This window comes from Dermacentor albipictus, chromosome 1 (assembly GCF_038994185.2).
Source record: "Dermacentor albipictus isolate Rhodes 1998 colony chromosome 1, USDA_Dalb.pri_finalv2, whole genome shotgun sequence".
NCBI classification, from domain to species: Eukaryota; Metazoa; Arthropoda; class Arachnida; order Ixodida; family Ixodidae; genus Dermacentor; species Dermacentor albipictus.
The window spans coordinates 437,984,152-438,002,065 of NC_091821.1; the positions used below are offsets into that span (position 1 = coordinate 437,984,152).

At 49.9% G+C, this 17,914-nt stretch overlaps 2 protein-coding genes across 8 annotated transcripts in view; one reads left to right on the forward strand and one right to left on the reverse strand.

Annotated features, from left to right (window-relative positions):
• The window catches only part of fray (oxidative stress responsive kinase frayed), a 254,683-nt gene that overhangs the window by 41,627 nt on the left and 195,142 nt on the right, over positions 1-17,914 (reverse strand). The window contains exon 1 of one of the 7 annotated variants that reach the window (XM_065436143.2): positions 48-279. The exons of the other annotated variants lie outside the window; for them this stretch is intronic. Within the exon in view, the coding sequence (XP_065292215.1) occupies positions 48-94 (47 nt within the window). The 5' untranslated portion in view covers positions 95-279. Of the gene's footprint in view, positions 1-47; positions 280-17,914 lie in introns of those variants that run through there. 7 annotated transcript variants of the gene reach the window in all.
• On the forward strand, positions 5,488-13,332 carry LOC139054751 (uncharacterized). The gene is made up of 2 exons (XM_070532317.1): positions 5,488-7,048; positions 13,145-13,332. The coding sequence occupies exons 1-2, from the start codon at positions 5,812-5,814 to the stop codon at positions 13,180-13,182; spliced, it is 1,275 nt and encodes a 424-aa protein (XP_070388418.1). The 5' UTR covers positions 5,488-5,811; the 3' UTR covers positions 13,183-13,332.

Consider the following 17,914-nt stretch of genomic DNA (forward strand, 5'->3'; position numbering starts at 1 on the left):
ATGCTCGCCACACAGAGCGTGCTACGTCGCGCATTCTAAGTACTGACTCTTCCGGGATGTCCTCCGGGATTCTCGTCTTGAGGAACGACTTCATTCTGGCGCCCAATCCACTCTCGCCCTCGACGGAAGCAGCCGCGCACACCTTGCCAGGGGCAAAACCACACGATCACGGCGAAGGTAGACACGTGGAAGGCGCAAGAGGAATTGCGAATACGGCACGGAATGTCACATCTGGGCCAGGTCTGCTCGAGAGGCGGGGCACTGGGAGGCTCGCCCTGGCGCACGCGACTGCGGTCCGCAAGTCTTCACTGAAGGTGCGTTCTTGGGAGCCGAGGTGTCGTCGTCAATGGCGTACGGAAGGACGCGCGGGAGGGCAGGTCGAAGGAGGCCTTCAGGGCGCGCGTGCGTCGTATGCAGCGGGGCCGCCAGCAACGAACGCAGCGGTGGGCGCTTCGGGACGTCGCCGCTTTTTTGGCAGGGACCGTCGTCGCCACGGTGCGCGAGGAGACGGCAGCTACGGGCAGCGGCGTCCCGGCAGCCTCATTGTCTTCCCGTCTCCGCGGCGCTGATCCTTTGACGTAAAGGAATAATCCGCGGGCTCTCTCATTAACGGCCTCTCGGCTCCCGCGTCTCTCGGGGGATCAGGCCTCCTCTGTCTTCCGATTCGACAGGTCGCTTCGCTCGCGCTGCCTCGTCCGCTCCTCCGCTCGGTGACTAGTTCGCGCGTATTTCTCTTGCTTTCTCGCTTCTTTCTTCATTCTCTTCACTTTCCCAGAATTTGACCCCTGCTGTTGTTGTTATTGTTGTTTGTGTTCTTCCTTTTTTTTCTCCCGTCGGCGAGCTCAGGGGCTGTACGTCGCTTGTTCTGTTGTTTGAGGATGCTTCTGTCGGTTGCCCGTAAGAGCGTATCCACACAAAATTTCGTATCCTTAAACGAAACTAAAGATCGCACGATGAGCGACGAAAAATAAAATTGTAAATGTGATGTTTTGAAGATGCTATGATGATATTCCAACTGTGATCGAGATGAAGAAACGGAGCTAGGTGAGCCATCTAATGATAAAAAGTTACCGGTAGTTTTTTAGAGTGACAGATTGAGTGCCAAGGGAAGCGTATAGCTCATTCATTGAAAGTTGGATGATAATTAGTGATGAGATGTCAAAAATTGGAGGGTAATCATTTTCAAGTTTTACGAAATTTTCGACGATCACTTGTTGCAGTTAATACAATTCTAGTCCTTGAGCTACATTATTCAGGGAGGCGGATATTACTTGCAGGAGAAACGAAAACACACATTCAACTAATTAAAAAAAATCAATAATTACTTTCTTCATTATTTCGCGGCACACATTGCAGTTTACGCATTCTAGCCGGCAAGTTTTCAGGGCGCATCCAGTTTGAATGAATTTCCAGGATGACACCAGTCTGGATACGTGCGCCACCAGACTCACCATAGAAATACACTGTTGCTCCACTTATACTTGTTCACCATAGCACTATTTCATACATTTAAGCACAAAAGTAGCTCGAACGCCAGTGTATTTCGTCCCACACTCTAGGAAATGATATCTGGTCAACCGAACGAGAAGGGCAGCTGAAGCCGCTGGTCTCCTGGACTGAGGGGACCACGCACTCCAAAGGGAGGAGCTAGCTATACGCACACGTGCTCTTTTGTATAAAGTTTATTGTTTATTCTCTCTCTCCGGAAACTGGTTTCAACCCGGATATTAATTTCAAGTGGATACGTCTTGCGCACTCACCGGCTACAATCCGTAAATTTCAATATGGGCCGTAAGGTAATCAATAAGGAAGTTATTGAGTGAATTTCTCTGTTTCTCTGCAAGTAATGTCCGCCCCTTCGATTATTCCAGCTCAAGAACAAGAATTATGCTATATGCCACACATGATTCTTAAATATTCGTAAAACTTAAAGATGATCGCCACGCGTATACGATGGGCTCGGCTGAGGCTGTACTAGAGTACAATGTGGAGATCTCTGGAAGTTGTTTTCGTGCCTTAGTGGATATGAGGCTCGTGATGATAATGAATAGGCGTTGGATTGCGTTTGTGGAAAGAGGCAGCTTTGGTTAATAGTAAATTGATCAGCACGCAAAACGATATTCGAAAGGGCTTCATAAACTTGGCCCCAAAAGTGTCAGGATATCATTCGGCTGGTTCAAAAAGATTGATCCGCAGCGCAAAGCGTTCAAATGCAGAGATGAGCACTGGATACGGAGACGGAAACCCTCAAAGCGTAACAGCGGGACCCAAGAAGCCAAGAATCGAGCGGCCATTTTCCCCGTTTCCCTCTCCGCTTTTGCATAAGGTAACCGTTGATCTATTATGACTCGGAGGACTGGGAATTGAACGAACTGCAGCCGCTTTGACCTCTGTCTGGGGACAGCAATTCACGAAAGAGGGCTGCCAGTTTAGCGCTTAGGTTAACGCACTGAAAAGCGCTATTCTACCGTAGAGTTGACAAGATCGATCGTTTCTCGCCACAATGACCCACCGACAAAACCAAACCAAACAAAGCGATAAGAGCAACGACAGCACACAGTGCTGTCACACACGTTGGCGGGCGTGCAAAGCATAACGGCACACAGTCGATGACCTCGGAGTGTGTTGCTCGTTCTGTCGACCGAACAACCTCTTCGCGCTGTCTTGTGATGCGTTAAGTCACGACTTGGAGACACGGGAGGCGGTTAAAACGTGTGTGAGCACGCGCTCCCTCGCCTCTATCCAGCAGTTGGCCCGACTTTCACGTACAGACAGACTTTACCGCGGGCGCGCCGCAAATGTCGGCGTTAACCCCGACAGCCATATTATATGCACATATCGCACACCTGTGGCAGCTGCAACCCGCGGAAGGCGAGTGCGTTCTTTTTTTATTTCCGTCTGTCAGTATAGCGCTATGTACACCTCAGCGGTTTGTAGAGGCGGCAGTGTGATTGATGTTCAGTGTTTGTCAGAAGTGCGCAGGCCGCGGCGTTCTGGGTGCGCTTCAAGATGTGGATAGCGGCGGGGACGATGGTATTGACAGCTATTCTCAAAGGTGGCACGAAAGCTCGATATACGAGACTTTAGTTTCCACTTTAACGATGCTATTATAATGGTCAGAGAGTAAAAACTATACACTCAAGTATATTTATTGACTTGTTATAGTGTAACGGCGTCGGTGCCAACGGAACTGAGACTCAATCTTCCAGGGTAGCAGCGACGGCAGCGGCGGCAGCATCAAGATAGATAGATAGATAGATAGATAGATAGATAGATAGATAGATAGATAGATAGATAGATAGAGCTTCATCATCATCATCATCATCATCATCTCTCTCTCTCTCAGATAATTTGCGATCCTTAGTGGGTGTTTCACTCGTCGCTGTATTCACTGCTATAGTCACTGTATCCTTTGCACTGCAGTAGTCGTTCTTACGGGGAATCGCGGCGGCGTCAAGCCCAAGGAAGGGGGAGCGTGGAAAGTTTCCGCTTCTTCCCAGGACACGGCAGCCGCCCTATCTGCGTGCTTGTTCTTGAGCCTCCGCGACCGACCGCGCTCCTTGCATCTTTCATTCGGGAGGCTTCGCATAATGCACGACCAAAGCGTCGGCAGCACGCACGACGCCAGCCAAGCACGCCCTGGCCTTGGTGTGCGCGATCGGCCTTACGCGAGCCGAGTCTTTGTAGCGCGGAAGCCAGCAGCGTAGCATTCTCCGTTCGCCGGAACCGTTGCGGTGCGTAGCGGGCGTGCGTATCAGGAGAGAGGGCACGCGATAGAAGAATGCCGCAGTCAACAGAGCGAGTCCGGGAGCGGCAGCGTGAGCAACGTTGTACGCGGAAGAGCGATTCACTTTCGGCATGACTCACTTCAAGACGTCCCCTCCGGGACGTCTTGATCGGTGACGTCACTGATCGCAGGGCAAACGCGACGGGACGCACGCTGTCAATTAACGGTGCAGCAATACGCACACCGCGCGAACCGTCGCCGTTTCCTCGTCGTCGTCGTAATCACTACTGCACTTCACAAAAAAAAAAAAGAAGAAAAAAGAATGGAGAGAGAGAGAGAGAGAGAGAGACGTTATTCGAGGCTTATTTTGTCCCTCAACAAACAATCGCCATCTACTTATGCATTCATTTTCTTTCTTTAACGTTGCTTTTCAACTCGTTTCTATCAGCGTGATGTACACTCTTATGCAAAATTACACTCTAAGAACAGTTCACACCCTTTGGCGTGCCCCTTCTGCCACACAACGATAATCGTCATCTCCCTTGATGCGTTTCCTTTCTTTAACGCTGCGAGCCCGGAACTTTCCAGAAACGAACGGCACGCGCGTTATCAGCATAGAACAGTTTACACCCTTTGGAGTGCCCCTTCTGATAACGCGCGTGCCGTTCGTTACTGGAAAGTTCCGGGCTCGCAGCGTTAAAGAAAGGAAACGCATCAAGGCAGATGACGATTATCGTTGTCTGGCAGAAGGGGCAAGCCAAAGGGTGTAAACTGTTCTTAGAGTGTACACCCTTTTGCCACACAACGATAATCGTCCTCTGCCTTGTCCACATTTCCTTTCTATAACGCTGCGAGCCCGGTACTTCCCAGTAACGAACGGCACGCGCGTTATCAGCATAGAACAGTTTACACCCTTCGGAGAGCCCCTTCTGATAACGCGCGTGCCGTTCGTCACTGGAAAGTTCCGGGCTTGCAGCTATAAAGAAAGGAAACGCATCAAGGCGGATGACGATTATTTTTGTGTGGCAGAAGGGGCAAGCCAAAGGGTGTAAACTGTTCATAGAGTGTAGATGTATATCTGCCACACAGCACACTCTTAGAAAAATTTACACCCATGGGGGCGTATCTTGTCCCAGAACGATAATCGTCATCCGTGCTGCCCGCGTTTCCTTTCTTTAACGCTGCGAGCCCGGTACTTTTCAGTCACGAACGGCATGCGCGTTATCAGTGTGACGCAGCATTCTCGACAGGAAAGTAGCGAGCGCCAAGTTTTCAGGAAAGGAAACGCAAGCAGGGCAGATGACGATTATTGTTGTGGGACAAATATACACCCCAAAGGGTGCAACCGTTTTAAGAGTGTAGACAAAAAGTACACCCTTTGGAATGTATATCTGCAACACAACAATAATCGTCATCTGCCTTGCTTGCGTTTCCTTTCTTGAAAACGCCGCGCCCGCTACTTTCCTGTCGGAAATGCTATGTCATCCTGATAACGCGCATGCCCTTCGTTACTGGAAAGTACCGGGCTCGCAGCGTTAAAGAAAGGAAACGCGTCAAGGCAGATGACGATTATTGTTGTGTGGCAGATATACACCCTGAAGGGTGCAAACTTTTTTTAGAGTGTGTGAAGTACCGGGCTCGCCGCGTTAAAGAAAGGAAATGCGGACAAGACAGATGATGATTATCGTTGTGTGGCAAAAGGGTGCAATTTTGCTTAAGAGTGTAAGAAGTAGGAAGAAGAAGAGGTGCCGAGCAGTGCAGACGTATCCACGTCGGCTCCCGCGTTCTTAAATATTTTTGGGCGTCTTTCCAAGAAGAAGCTTGGATATATATACCTCACCGGAATCGCCAAGTTTCAAGGAATCCACCGATGCCAGAGTTTTATCGGTGGGTGGACTTTTCGCCATATTCTGAGGCTTTCGCTCTACGATTACGCCGACGAGGGAGCTAGCCCTAACGGGCACAGCCTGCTCTCTGCGCGGCGGTGCAGGCAGGCCTGCCTGTAGAGGCAGTCCCACGCTCGCGTTTTCCCGTCTCTGTGCGCGACTGAAGCGACGACACGTGCGTTCATCGAAAGCGACGCAATGCCCGAAGTCGTAACTGTGGAAGGCATGGACGTAACCCAAGCAGATCTCAACGGTGCGGGGTGGATCACTGCCCTCAGCAACCGTAAAAAGCAGGAGACGAAGAGGCCGCCATTACGAGATGGCCAACGTGGTACCGTGAACAAGACGGCTGGCTACCGCACTGCCAAGGGACCGGCTAAAAGTCTGTTGTCGCAAGTAACGGCAGCTTCGCGACTTCCGAAGCTCCCGAAGGAACAGATTAAGGTTATCGTGCGCCCCAAGGGAGGCCTCGACGTATCAAAAGCCGACGTAGTACTGCTCGCTCAAGCCCTGGCCATGGCGGCGGCCCTGCCTGAACATCAAACGAAGGAAGACACCGTGTGCCCAAACAAGGTACAGAATATTTTAATCATCGCCACTCCGCACGCCTCTAATGCGAGGGCCTATGCGAGACTAAATAAAATCCATACCAAGTATGGCGCCTACGAAGTCTCGGCGTACGTCGCCGCCCCCGAAGATACGTGCAAAGGCGTAATAAGGCACATCGACCCCTGTCACGATGAAGCCACGCTCAGAAACATGATTGTGAATGAAAGAAATCCCACGGCACTAGAAGCCAGACGAATCAAGGACTCGCACGTAGTCGTGATTTTATTCAGAGGCATGCGCGTGCCCAACCACGTGATCTGCGGCACAGCCTTGTTGCCATGTTCTTTATACCGACGCCAAGTCGACGTTTTCCATGCTTGCGGCCACGTAGGCCACCGTGCCGACGTTTGCATCAGCAGCGAGGAAGAGAGAGGTAAATGTCGCGGTTGCGGAAAAGCAAAATCGGACAACGAAGAAGAACATCAATGCACCCCCAAGTGCGAGGCGTGCGGTGGGCCCCACGTCACCGGAGACCGAACGTGCAAAAAGCGCTATCAAATCCCGTACATCGTACGATGCCGACGCCGAAGACGCCGACAAAGAGCAAGGAAGGCACAACTGGACGAAGAATCTGACGTCACCGAGGTAATTGGCGACATCTCGTCGGTTGCACCAGCTGCGCGGAGCAGTTCCATCCTAGGTACCCGATCTCTATCCGGAGGGCGCTCACGCTCGAGAAGGAGAGAACCCAAACCGAGGCAAGGCTCATCCAGATCGAGATCCCGGTCTCGCTCCCAGTCCGTCAAGCGGGCCACTTGGGCTGACAAGGTCAAGGGAGCGACACAGCCGTCTGGGAAGAAGAACGCATCAAGCAAAGGAACGACAGGTGAGGCACAGCCAGAGCATAGGATCGATCCCCGTATCCAAGCGCTCGAAGCAGAAAATAGGGAACTTAGACGCGAGCTCGCAGAGCTTAAGGAATCTCTTAACAGCATGAAAGGAAAACTTATAAACCGGCATGAGGTTAGCAACAGTAACCCAGGCCCGTTAGCCGGGCAGTCGAAACGCAAGGCGCCCAACCCGGAACCTTTTAGCGACACAGAGGAGGAAGAAGAGGGCGACATAACCGAGGTCAACGAGTCCCCGTCCGCCACCTCGGCTTCCCCCGTCAAAACCGAGGGTAAACTGGAAAAGACCCTGAGTAGGATTATGGACATGCTCTCCGCCATAGAGTCGAGAGTAACGCTATTAGAAAGACCTAGGGCTCAACCCAAAAGTAGACAAACAACACCTACTGAACCGCTCCCGACTGGATCAAATCCCGACGGGGGCGCCATAGGCTTCTAAAATTTCATAGTAAACAGGATGGCTATCACAAATAACAATACCGTTAAAATTTGGCAGTGGAACTGCGCTAGCTTCCAGAGGCGCAAGGCTCCGTTAGGTCAGCTCGTCAGATCAGTGACAGACAAGCCACAAGTCATTTTACTGCAGGAAACGCTCGCGGAAAGGGAGATTACTCTGTCGGGGTATCGTGCAGTAGCGTACAAAGGCGAAACGGGGAGAGGCATCGCCGCCTTAGTTAAAAAGAGCGTTTCTTTTGTGGAGCGCACCGTTCCAAAATATCGTAGCGGACTAGAAGCACAACTGATCGAGCTCGTGCCCAGTAGATCGAGCAACGCGAATGTCTTTATTCTTAACGTCTACAGTTCGCCTGCAGATAAGAACAGGGACTTTAATGCACTATTCCATTCCGCAATCAGGGCAGCCAGAGACGCGCCCCTCTTAATTGCGGGGGCTTCAACGCTCCGAACACGGAATGGGGATACGGGTTTAACAGCAAGAAGGGCACAAACTTAGCCGGATGTGCAGCCGATTTTAACCTCACGCTTGTTACAGATCCTAGGTTTCCCACTAGAAGGGGTAATTCGGTCAGTCGAGACACAACGCCCGACCTCACATTCTTCCGAAATATCGAGGGCACGTGGGATAATCTCCAAGAGGACTTGGGTAGTGACCACTACGTTCTCGATATCGCGGTGCGGGTCAAACCCAAACCTCCGGTCAAATACGAATACGTCGATTGGGATCTTTTCCGGAAAATTCGAGCCGAAACCGCACCCTCAAGCGAATCCTACAGAGAACTAATTACCAATCTTAAACAGGCCGTCAAAAACGCGACCAAAGAAATTAGCACAGAACTGGAGGTCCCCAAAATGGACTCGCGGCTAGCGCATCTCCTGGAGGCTAAACACGCTCTTAGAGAGAGGTGGAAAACACAGAAATTAAATCGCCGACTGCGAGCAAAACTAACATCACTAAACAAGGAAATAGAGTGCTATTCCAAGCAACTGGCCCTGCAACAGTGGGACGAAACGTGCAACGAAACGGATGGTCGCATGAGAAGAGGTAGTAAGTGGAATCTGCTTAAAAGCCTCCTAAACGATAAACAGTCCCGAAATGCGCTAAATCTCGCCGTCGATAGGGTCATACATAAACAGGTCACCTCGGGCCTCACAAACGATGCAATTGTCGACGACCTGGCGCGAACTTACCTACCCGTCAAGGAAGGAGATTCGCAAGGCGTAAGCGTGAGAGCGGCTTACACGGGGCTAGACAGGCCAGAATTAGACGAACCTTTCACGATTTCAGAAATCAGAGACGTACTCTTCAACCTAAATGGAAGATCGGCCCCGGGGCCAGACGGGGTCACCAACAAGCTCCTCCGGAACCTGGACGACAAGGCCATCGAAATCCTAACGGCAGAGATAAACGAGGTGTGGAGCTCGGGGCAGGTACCGTCGGAATGGCGCACCTCCAAGGTGGTGCTCATCCCCAAACCGGGGAAACCTCCGCACATAAGTAACCTGCGTCCCATCTCTCTAACATCGTGCATTTGCAAAGTGGCAGAACATGCAGTGCACAATCGAATCGTCGAACACGTAGAAAACCAAGAACTATTTAGGCATAATCTAATAGGTTTTAGAAAGGGACTCTCCACACAGGACGCAATGCTCCTCCTGAAAAGATCTATATTCGATAACGAAACGCGGGACGTACGAGCTATCATTGCACTCGACCTCACTAAGGCCTTTGATAGGGTGGCTCATGAACACATCTTGACCGAAATTTCCAATCTCAACCTAGGGCGGAAATTCTTTAATTTCACTCTCTCGTTCCTATCGGAAAGGACAGCGTTCCTTCGACTGGGCACGATCTCGGGCGGTCCTTACGAACTGGGCAACTGCGGAACCCCTCAGGGCTCGGTCCTATCCCCGCTGCTATTTAATATCGCCATGCATAAACTGTCCGAGAGGCTGGCCGCACTCCCAAAAATAGGCCACGCAATCTATGCAGACGATATTACAATCTGGTCCCCGGGGGGATCTCTGGCCGATCTAGAGCAATCTCTCCAGGCGGCCATAGATGTAACGGAAGAATTTCTTACAAGCACGGGTCTCAAGCTGTCACCGACCAAATCCGAACTCCTCCTCTACAGACAGTCGAGGCAGGGCGTTAGGAACCTCGAGCCTCTGGAAACGCTGCCAGTCAAAATTACAACACGAGAAGGGCACCCCATTCCGAGGGTGAACTCCATCAAAATTTTAGGACTTCTAATCAACGCCAAAGGCTGTAATGCAGAAGCTCTAAACAAGCTGGGTGCGCAGGCGAAAAACATATTAAGACTCATAACTAGAATCGCAAACAAAAGGGGGGGACTCAAGGAGGACAACCTACTCAGGGTCTTCCAAGCTTTCTTCATCAGTCACATTACTTACACGGCACCGTACCTCAAATGGAGCAAAATTGAAAGGAACAAACTCGACACGCTCATCAGGTCCGGCATCAAAAGAATACTCGGTATCCCACAATCCGCTAGCACAGTAAAACTACTTCAACTCGGAATTCACAATACCACAGACGAATTAATTGAAGCGCAGTTTATTGCACAGATCTCCAGGCTTTCGTCAACTAAGCCGGGAATCAAAATTCTCGATGAAGCTGGTCAGCTCCCTATACAGGCACCGCTCGACAGACACCCCCTGTCTAAATTAGCCCGTGAAGGTATAAAGGTTGAGCCCGTGCCGAGGAACATCCACCCAATATATAACGAAGGTCGCAGAAGAGCGCGGGCTAGAACCATCCTTCGACGAATCGATCCTTACGGGGCAGACGCATTCTTCGTCGACGCCGCCAAATATGGCAGCGGAGACAGGTTTGCAATCACGGTCGTTGACGCGCGCGGTACACTTATCAGTGCCGCATCAATTTACGCTAAACACGCGAATGAGGCGGAGGAAACCGCGATAGCCTTGGCTCTTCAAGCCGCAAAAGGCCCAGCGACGATTTTCTCCGACTCGCGCACGGCGGTTAGGGCTTTCTCGTCCGCTCTAGTCTGTAAATACGCAGCCGACATCGTCAACAGATCCTTTCGTATTACTACGCGAGAACACATTGGAGGTCATACATTAGCGTGGTTCCCGGCGCACATGAACGATGTAACTAACCAAGCGGGTTGCAACCCTAACGAGCGGGCCAACTGCCTGGCGCGTGAATTCACGAACCGCGCCCGAGATAACGGTCCGGCTCTCCCGCAGGATTGCTCCTTCAAAGATAATCTTACGACCTTTCATGAAATTACATCACATTACAGACTAAGCAGAAGAAAATTCCCTCCCCCCAGCCCGAAACTCAACAGGGCTCAGGCTGTTACTTTCAGACTTTTACAGACGAGATCCTACCTCATCCCTAGAGCGCTGAGTTGGATAGACCCGAACTTCCCGCAATCGTTCTCCAAATGCGGTCACGCGTGCTGCTCCTTCGACCACATGCTCTGGCTGTGCCCGTACAACGTGGGCTCCGACTTTCATAACAAGTCCAAGTGGGACGCCTTGCTGAAGAGGTCGGATTTCACAAACCAACTACAGGCCGTCCAGAGGGCCCGCGACGTCGCGGAGAGTCACCACCTCCCTGTCCCGTCGTGGGCGGAGCCACCAACTTGATCGGGGAGCCTTCGGTCCCCCCAATCGAGTTCCTCAGGACACTCTAAATAAAGTTCTTGTCACTGTCACTGTAAGAAGTACCGTAGGCTCGCAGCGTTAAAGAAAGGGAATGCGGGCAAGGCAGATGACGATTACTGTTTCGGGACAAAATACAACCCAAAGGGTGTAAACTTTTTTTAAATTGTGATGGTCAAAATTAATCAGGAGTACCCCCCTACGGCGTGCCCCTTAATGAAATCGTGCCTTCGGCACGTAAACGCCCAGAATTCAATTCAGAATCATCACATTATCCGGGCCAAGGTTAGGCCACGAAGGGGTGTTAAAAAGCTTTTAGAGTGGACGAGATCGGCCAGCTTAACTTCGGAATATTGCCACACGTGCGTGATGTTTTGCTGGTTTTATTTTCTTGCCGAATATCCCGTAGATGCACACAATTATTGCTGTCTCCATGCCATTGCTCTCGCGCTAGACGTGTCTGCTGTATCGAAAACTTCGGGAACGTTGTCACCAATTCGATAGCGCCAGGGGCTACCGGGGGGCTATCACGGGGCAGGCTTGTTTATAATAAGATACCACGCGAGTCGGTACGACCATCTCGGAATGTAGCACGCGAGAACCAGCGATTGGTCTGGACTGCGCGCTGGCACACGTTGTGTTATCACGACCTGGCGCTCGATTGTCTACATGGTCTTTCATTTCGAGAGGGGCGCCCCTGTGGAGATCTGCGAAGCACTCTTATGGGTGCCCCTTCTCCCGCCACAGATTTGGTGAAATAGTCGAGCATCCACCGCTGCTGCGGGAGGCAGCCATGTGCAGCCGCCGTGTGGGTATACGTATGTACCGGTAAAACAGGCACCAGCGTGGCTCCCGGCCTGCAGGTGCTCGGCTGCTACAGGAATTCGAGACGCTTGGAAGGACACCTATTGCGAAAATGGCGGCATGTGACCGCCAGACTCCTTCTTTCGCGTGTGCTCGCGAAGGTTGCGACGGGAATTTAGGGCGCAGGCTCCTTTTTCCAAGCGTATAACCACGCCTAAAGAAAGCCGAACGCCAAGTGCACTTGAACTTGGGTGCCCGGCGGCGGTGGGAATCGAACTCACGACATACTGCAGGCGAGGCGGACGCTCTACAACTACAGGCTTCGGTTGAATAGCTTAAGCAGTGATTTGAAGGTCGCGCATTATGCTGGTCGCTATATCGTAGTCACTTTAGCGCTGATTCTTAATTTTTCTTCTGTGTACTCTTCGTGTTTTCTGTCGTATCTTTTTTGCCTTCACCGTAACTGCGCCATAAAAATGTTGCTAAGGTAACTTTATAATTGAAGAAGAGGAAGTTAAAAGGCGTTAGATGAACAGAACGATATCAGCGCCCTGGCGCCATCTAATATGGTGCTGCCCAATAGCATCTTTTAAAAATAAACCTATTTCGCGAATTCAAAAATACGTACCATCCAGCATCGGTTAGCATACCTGCTGTTTGGTTAGGACTATAGCTCTCCTGCTGTACATTTAAATCCTCTTTCACGCCTATAGAATCATTAGGGTCGAGTGATGATCGCTTCCACATATTGTAGCGGTATAGCTCAGGTAAAACTGCATCCAACACCATTAACTGCCTCGGTCAGATCAGGAAGTTATGGTGTCGCTGCAAGCAGCAACCGATGCGTTGTCGTTGGGTACACCGCCTACGCCTTCCTATGACGTTAGGAGTCCCACAGGGCAGTTTGACATTGCTTTTTTTTTATGTGTACGCGCTGCTATATAGTGCTCTCTCTGTCTATTCGCTGTTTATCCCCTCTCCCCCCAGCGTATGGTATGCAAACAGGACGTGCAGTTCGTCGGCCTCTCTACCTTTCCATTTTTTCACTCTCCTCGTCTCTCAATCTTCCTTTATATATTGGTGACATCGTTAGTTTTGTGAATCCCTCATTGAAGAATTCATTGTTTGCTGATTGCGCTCATTTCTTTTTTTTTCTTTAGGTAAGTTATTTGCACCGACGACGAAAACGTACCTGTGAGAATACGAGCGATGTGCTGAAATGGCGTGAACGATAAGGTATGGCTCTCGGCATTAGAAACAAAATGTCACAGTTGTATACCAACTAAAAGAAAAAAGACACCTTTCACTGGAATGTACGTCATATCTTGCGTGAAGTATATGGCTTTAAATGTCTAGGCGCAACGTTAATTGACAATTTGTCTTGGAAGTTGCGCAGAAGCGATACACTCCCTCATCTGATTTCCGGGAACTGTTTTATAACATAAGCTGAAACAAGTCAGCTGAAGATCAACAAGACTTCTACAACCTTTTGATGCTCGCGTGCGCATTATTATATATAGAGAGAAATAAACTTTATTGCTAGACCAGGCTTCTTGAGCCCGAAGGTGGGTGGCCTCCTCAGTGGTTGACCATGAATTCACGTGAGCAGTCACGTAAGCGTACATCACGAATAACAAACCAAAACATGGATATATATATATATATATATATATATGAATAAGATGAAATAATGAGCTAATTGCGCATAATAAGCCATTGTACCCGTTTGGTGGTTGCAGGAAATTATCAAGAGTGAGCCCAGACACAATCGCCCTAAATGCAGTCATGCGTGTTTCATTTGATTCATAATTATGGTTTCATCACAGAAGCAAACTAAATTTTTACTTTTCGGCGAATATATAGCCATCGGCGATGTAACCTGCCCTCATTTTGAGAGGTGCGCGTGTGTGTATGTGTGGGTGTGGGGATACATGGCGTAAAGTCTAATGCGAAACCAGGACAATCATAAAGAATCCGTGTATAGGAAATGAGTACAATATTCCGTGCGCCAAGGTGTGAGACAACACGTACGAGTAATTTCTGCCCCTTCAGCGGAACTCAAGCTGTGGTGTCGAGACGAGGGAGAACCGTCACTAATTACCGCAGTCGTTATCGGCGCTATCGCTACACGTGCACACAGCTGATGACGAGTGTGACAAGCGGTGCGCGACGCAAACGTCAGGCAGCAGGCGCTTACCACACAGACGACGGTAAGTATGCTAAGCGCGCGTGTTACACAACTGACGCTAATCGCCGACAGGGTGACGTGGATTGGAAGCTCCTGATGAGCAAAGAGCGAATACGGCCTTGGGAGTGAGGAGGGGAGGATGTCAGGCGCGGAAGAGGAGATGGTATACGATTCGCCAATCAACGGCGTGACAGCACTCGCGATGGCGCATGGATAAATGCGTTTAATGAGGCACGTACGTGCGGTTAGGGTTTAGCGTACCCGTCAGGACAAGATGCTCAGGACCGACAATTGCTACAATATAAGTGCGGCGTGCGAGATCTTCGACGCATACGGTGTTTTTCCCGGGACACCTCATCTCCGAGGCCATGCTATAAGACGCTAAAGCCGACCGCATCTGATAAAGCAGTGAGGCTTTCGAGCGCGTTTCAGTCGCTTCACCGCGAGGACTCGCATAACCGGTATGTACACAACTCGTTCGCCTCGGCGCCCGCCCTGTAGCTGTAACGCGTGACCCCTGCAGGTATACAGCACCTGCCGTGTATCTATTCTCGTTACGACTGGACTCGAGACCGTCCTCCGAGTCAAAGACACTCGGACCGCGGCCACATCCGCCGCTGACACAAAGCGCGATTCGTGCACTAGTGCAGTACTTGAAGGGCACCTGTTGAAGTGACCGTTTAGAGGGCTCCTGCGCAGAGTCCTCCCGCGTGCACTCAGTGCTGCGCTCTCTCCCTCTTTTCGTCTTTCCGTTCCTCATTTCCTCACCCCCAGTGTAGGGTAGCAAACCGGGCGCTCGTCTGGTTTGCTCTCCTTGCTTTCTCTCTCACTCTTTTAAACGGCAGTCTATATGTGCGTGTGCGTGTGTACTCTCGCGCACGCAGACACACACGAAAGCTTGAGAAGAAGATAAGGACTGCGCAACAACCGATGGAATGACAAATGATAACAGTTCATTGTGAAGATACAGTAAGGCAGCAGCGTGAGCTAGAGAGCTAACAGGTAAGGTGGATATTTTACAGATTATGCCGGCTTAAAGCGCATACATATATAGAGCAGATAACTGGCGGTCTGTTACATATAATAAGAGAAATGGTTTCTAACGGAAGCTGAATGCAGTCGAGGACTGCAGATGGTTAGACGGTGGGACAAGATTACGAAATGTAGCTGCATGGAATGAAATCGGCCGACGGGAGAAATTTGTCCTGTACAGTGGACATAAAGTAGTCTCATCATGATTTTAAATACAAGCTATACACCGTACATCGGTCTTAGAGAATATCCAGACGTGAAGACTCAGGAATACTGCCGTCTCGCTTTGTCTTAAAGCGTTTCGCACTTGCGAACAAGAGAAAAACTCGAACCCCGGCGACGCTGAAGTAAAGACTGGTGCGGAAAAGGCTGAACAAAAGGCAAGTCAGAGCATCGGTCTTCCATAGACGGGTTGTCGACGCTTTTACTTTTCGAAGGTTGCGCGCGCGGTGGGAAACGCAAGAGCTGATCGAGCATATAAGAACGCGTTGACGCAATGGAATGGAGCTGTACAATGGAAACTGCAAGACGACGTGCCCCATACGTCATCGAGTTCGCATAAAATTATAAAAAGATCCTCGTGTATGAGAGAGAAAGAGAGAGAGTAAGCGACTGCGACGGCTGCTTCGCGAACGCAGCTGTTTGAGTAGGTTCGGAGTACAGCTACACGAAAGCGACGAGTCATCGACTAGTCAAATAAGAACATAGACCTAATGACGTTTGCTTATTGAAAACCGCCGCGTTCTATGTTGGTTAGTCTATACGCTTCGCAAGATTAGTACGTATATTATAGGGAAAAAGGCTGAAGAATGAAAAACAGCGACGAGTAAATGACTGACTGACTTGCCCAATTAGCGTACACTTAAAACATTATTATTAAACAGAGCATTATCTCTTGGTTGGTCTGCACGCAAAGCGAGAGTACCAAAATGGGGGATAGATATACGTATGCAAACGCGTAAAAGACGGTAACGAGCCGCTCACTTACCAAACGAATTAGCGTATACCTATGTGACATGTACCTGCGAATTCTCTCTTGGTTAGTCAATACGTCTATGAGCATCGTAGCTGTAGAGTTGTAAATAGTTTAGGGTGTGAGCACAGACACACTATTAAAAAACGTTCACGCAGTTTAGGACTTACTTTGTCCTGCAAAAAATAATCGTCATCTGTCTTGCATGCATTTTTTTTTCTTTAACTCTGCGAGCCCGGTATTTCCATGCCACCTTCGGCTGACGCGCTATCAGTGCGACACAGCATTCTCGACAGCAAAGTAGCGAGCGCTCAGTTTTCAAGAAAGGAAACGCAAGCGAGGCTGATAACGATTATTGTTGCGGGAAAAGATAAGCCCCATACGGTGCGAACTCTTCTAAGTGTGCAAGATGAAACTATACAAATTTCACCTTCCACAACATCCCTTCTCTTCGCACCGCACCCATGGAATGCACCGACTGCACCCGTTTTCGTTAGAACTATACCTTACTACAAACTGCACTATATATATATATATATATATATATAGTAAAAGCTCGTTAATTCGAACCGCAAGGGGAAGCCGCTTCAGTTCGAATTAACGAAAGTTCGAGCTAACGAAAGTGAAGGAGGGCAACAGTACACTGCGATTTGGAAGCAGTAGGGCATGTCAGAAATTTGGCGTGTCAGAAAGTGATGACGTGTGCCGCGGGCACACGCCCTCTTCAAGTCGAAGCTCTGAGTCCGACTGTGCCACACCACCGATGTCCACCGAAACGAACGTTAGCCGAGCCTTAACACCATCAGAATGAATCGCGACGGCCGATACCTCCTAAGCTGAAAACAGAGGTGCACAACCAATGAAGACTGCCGAGACAAAGACGCTGAACATGTGAAGGTTGCGAAGGCCCTCATTCGTTGGTTCTTGATTGCAAGCGCAGCTGCGACGTACTTGATTCGCTGTGTTTTGGAGCTTGCCGTGCCATCTCCACACAACATTAGCAGCTGTACAAGATTTGCAAAGCCTCCGAGATTGGCAATGGGCAAGAAGTCTCGGAGGTTACGTAGAACGGAGAGGCGGCAGCCGCCGCTGCCTTCTGGCTGACCCCGCGTCGGTTAGATTTTTTTTTCCGATTTTGCCTTCTCTCGCCGTTCTCTCCGTTTCGGAGGCAATACAGCCTTGTGTGTAGGCAGTAGGCGCGCTTCTCTGGCCGTGTGTCAGGCGAGCGTAGTTCGAATTATCCGTGAGGGAACCTTCTCGCGTTCGAATTAACGGACTTTCTAATACATAGACTTCTGTGGAGCTTGGCCGGACCAAATCGTACAGTTCGAATTATCCATAAATTCGAATTATTGAAGTTCGAATTAACGAGCTTTCACTGTATATATATATATATATATATATATATATATATATATATATATATATATATATATATATATATATATATCGAAGCAGTATGGTTTGGGCTAGTTGCACTGCCCTACTGGGGAACATAATAGTGTTGCAAGGACAGGGCGTTTGCATAGTCGGACACAAAACAATTGAATGATAGATTTGAAAGCCCCGAGCAACGCACGGGCATTCAGGCGGGGAGGCTGAGAATTTTAACCACGTGCGTTTCTTAGACGCGGACCAATCGAAAGTCCAAGTGCACCAGACATCTTGCATTCCGGACCCGTCTAAGTGCGACCTCGGCGTCTGGCACTCGAACTCGCGTCCTCGAGCTCAGCGGTA

What these genes read in the sequence shown, in the direction of transcription:
- LOC139054751 (XM_070532317.1), top strand. Translation starts at nt 5,812, where the DNA reads ATGCCCGAAGTCGTAACTGTGGAAGGCATGGACGTAACCCAAGCAGAT. An exon ending in ATCAAGCAAAGGAACGACAG is followed by an intron (nt 7,049 to 13,144) that starts GTGAGGCACAGC and finishes TTTTTTCTTTAG; the next exon opens with GTAAGTTATTTGCACCGACG.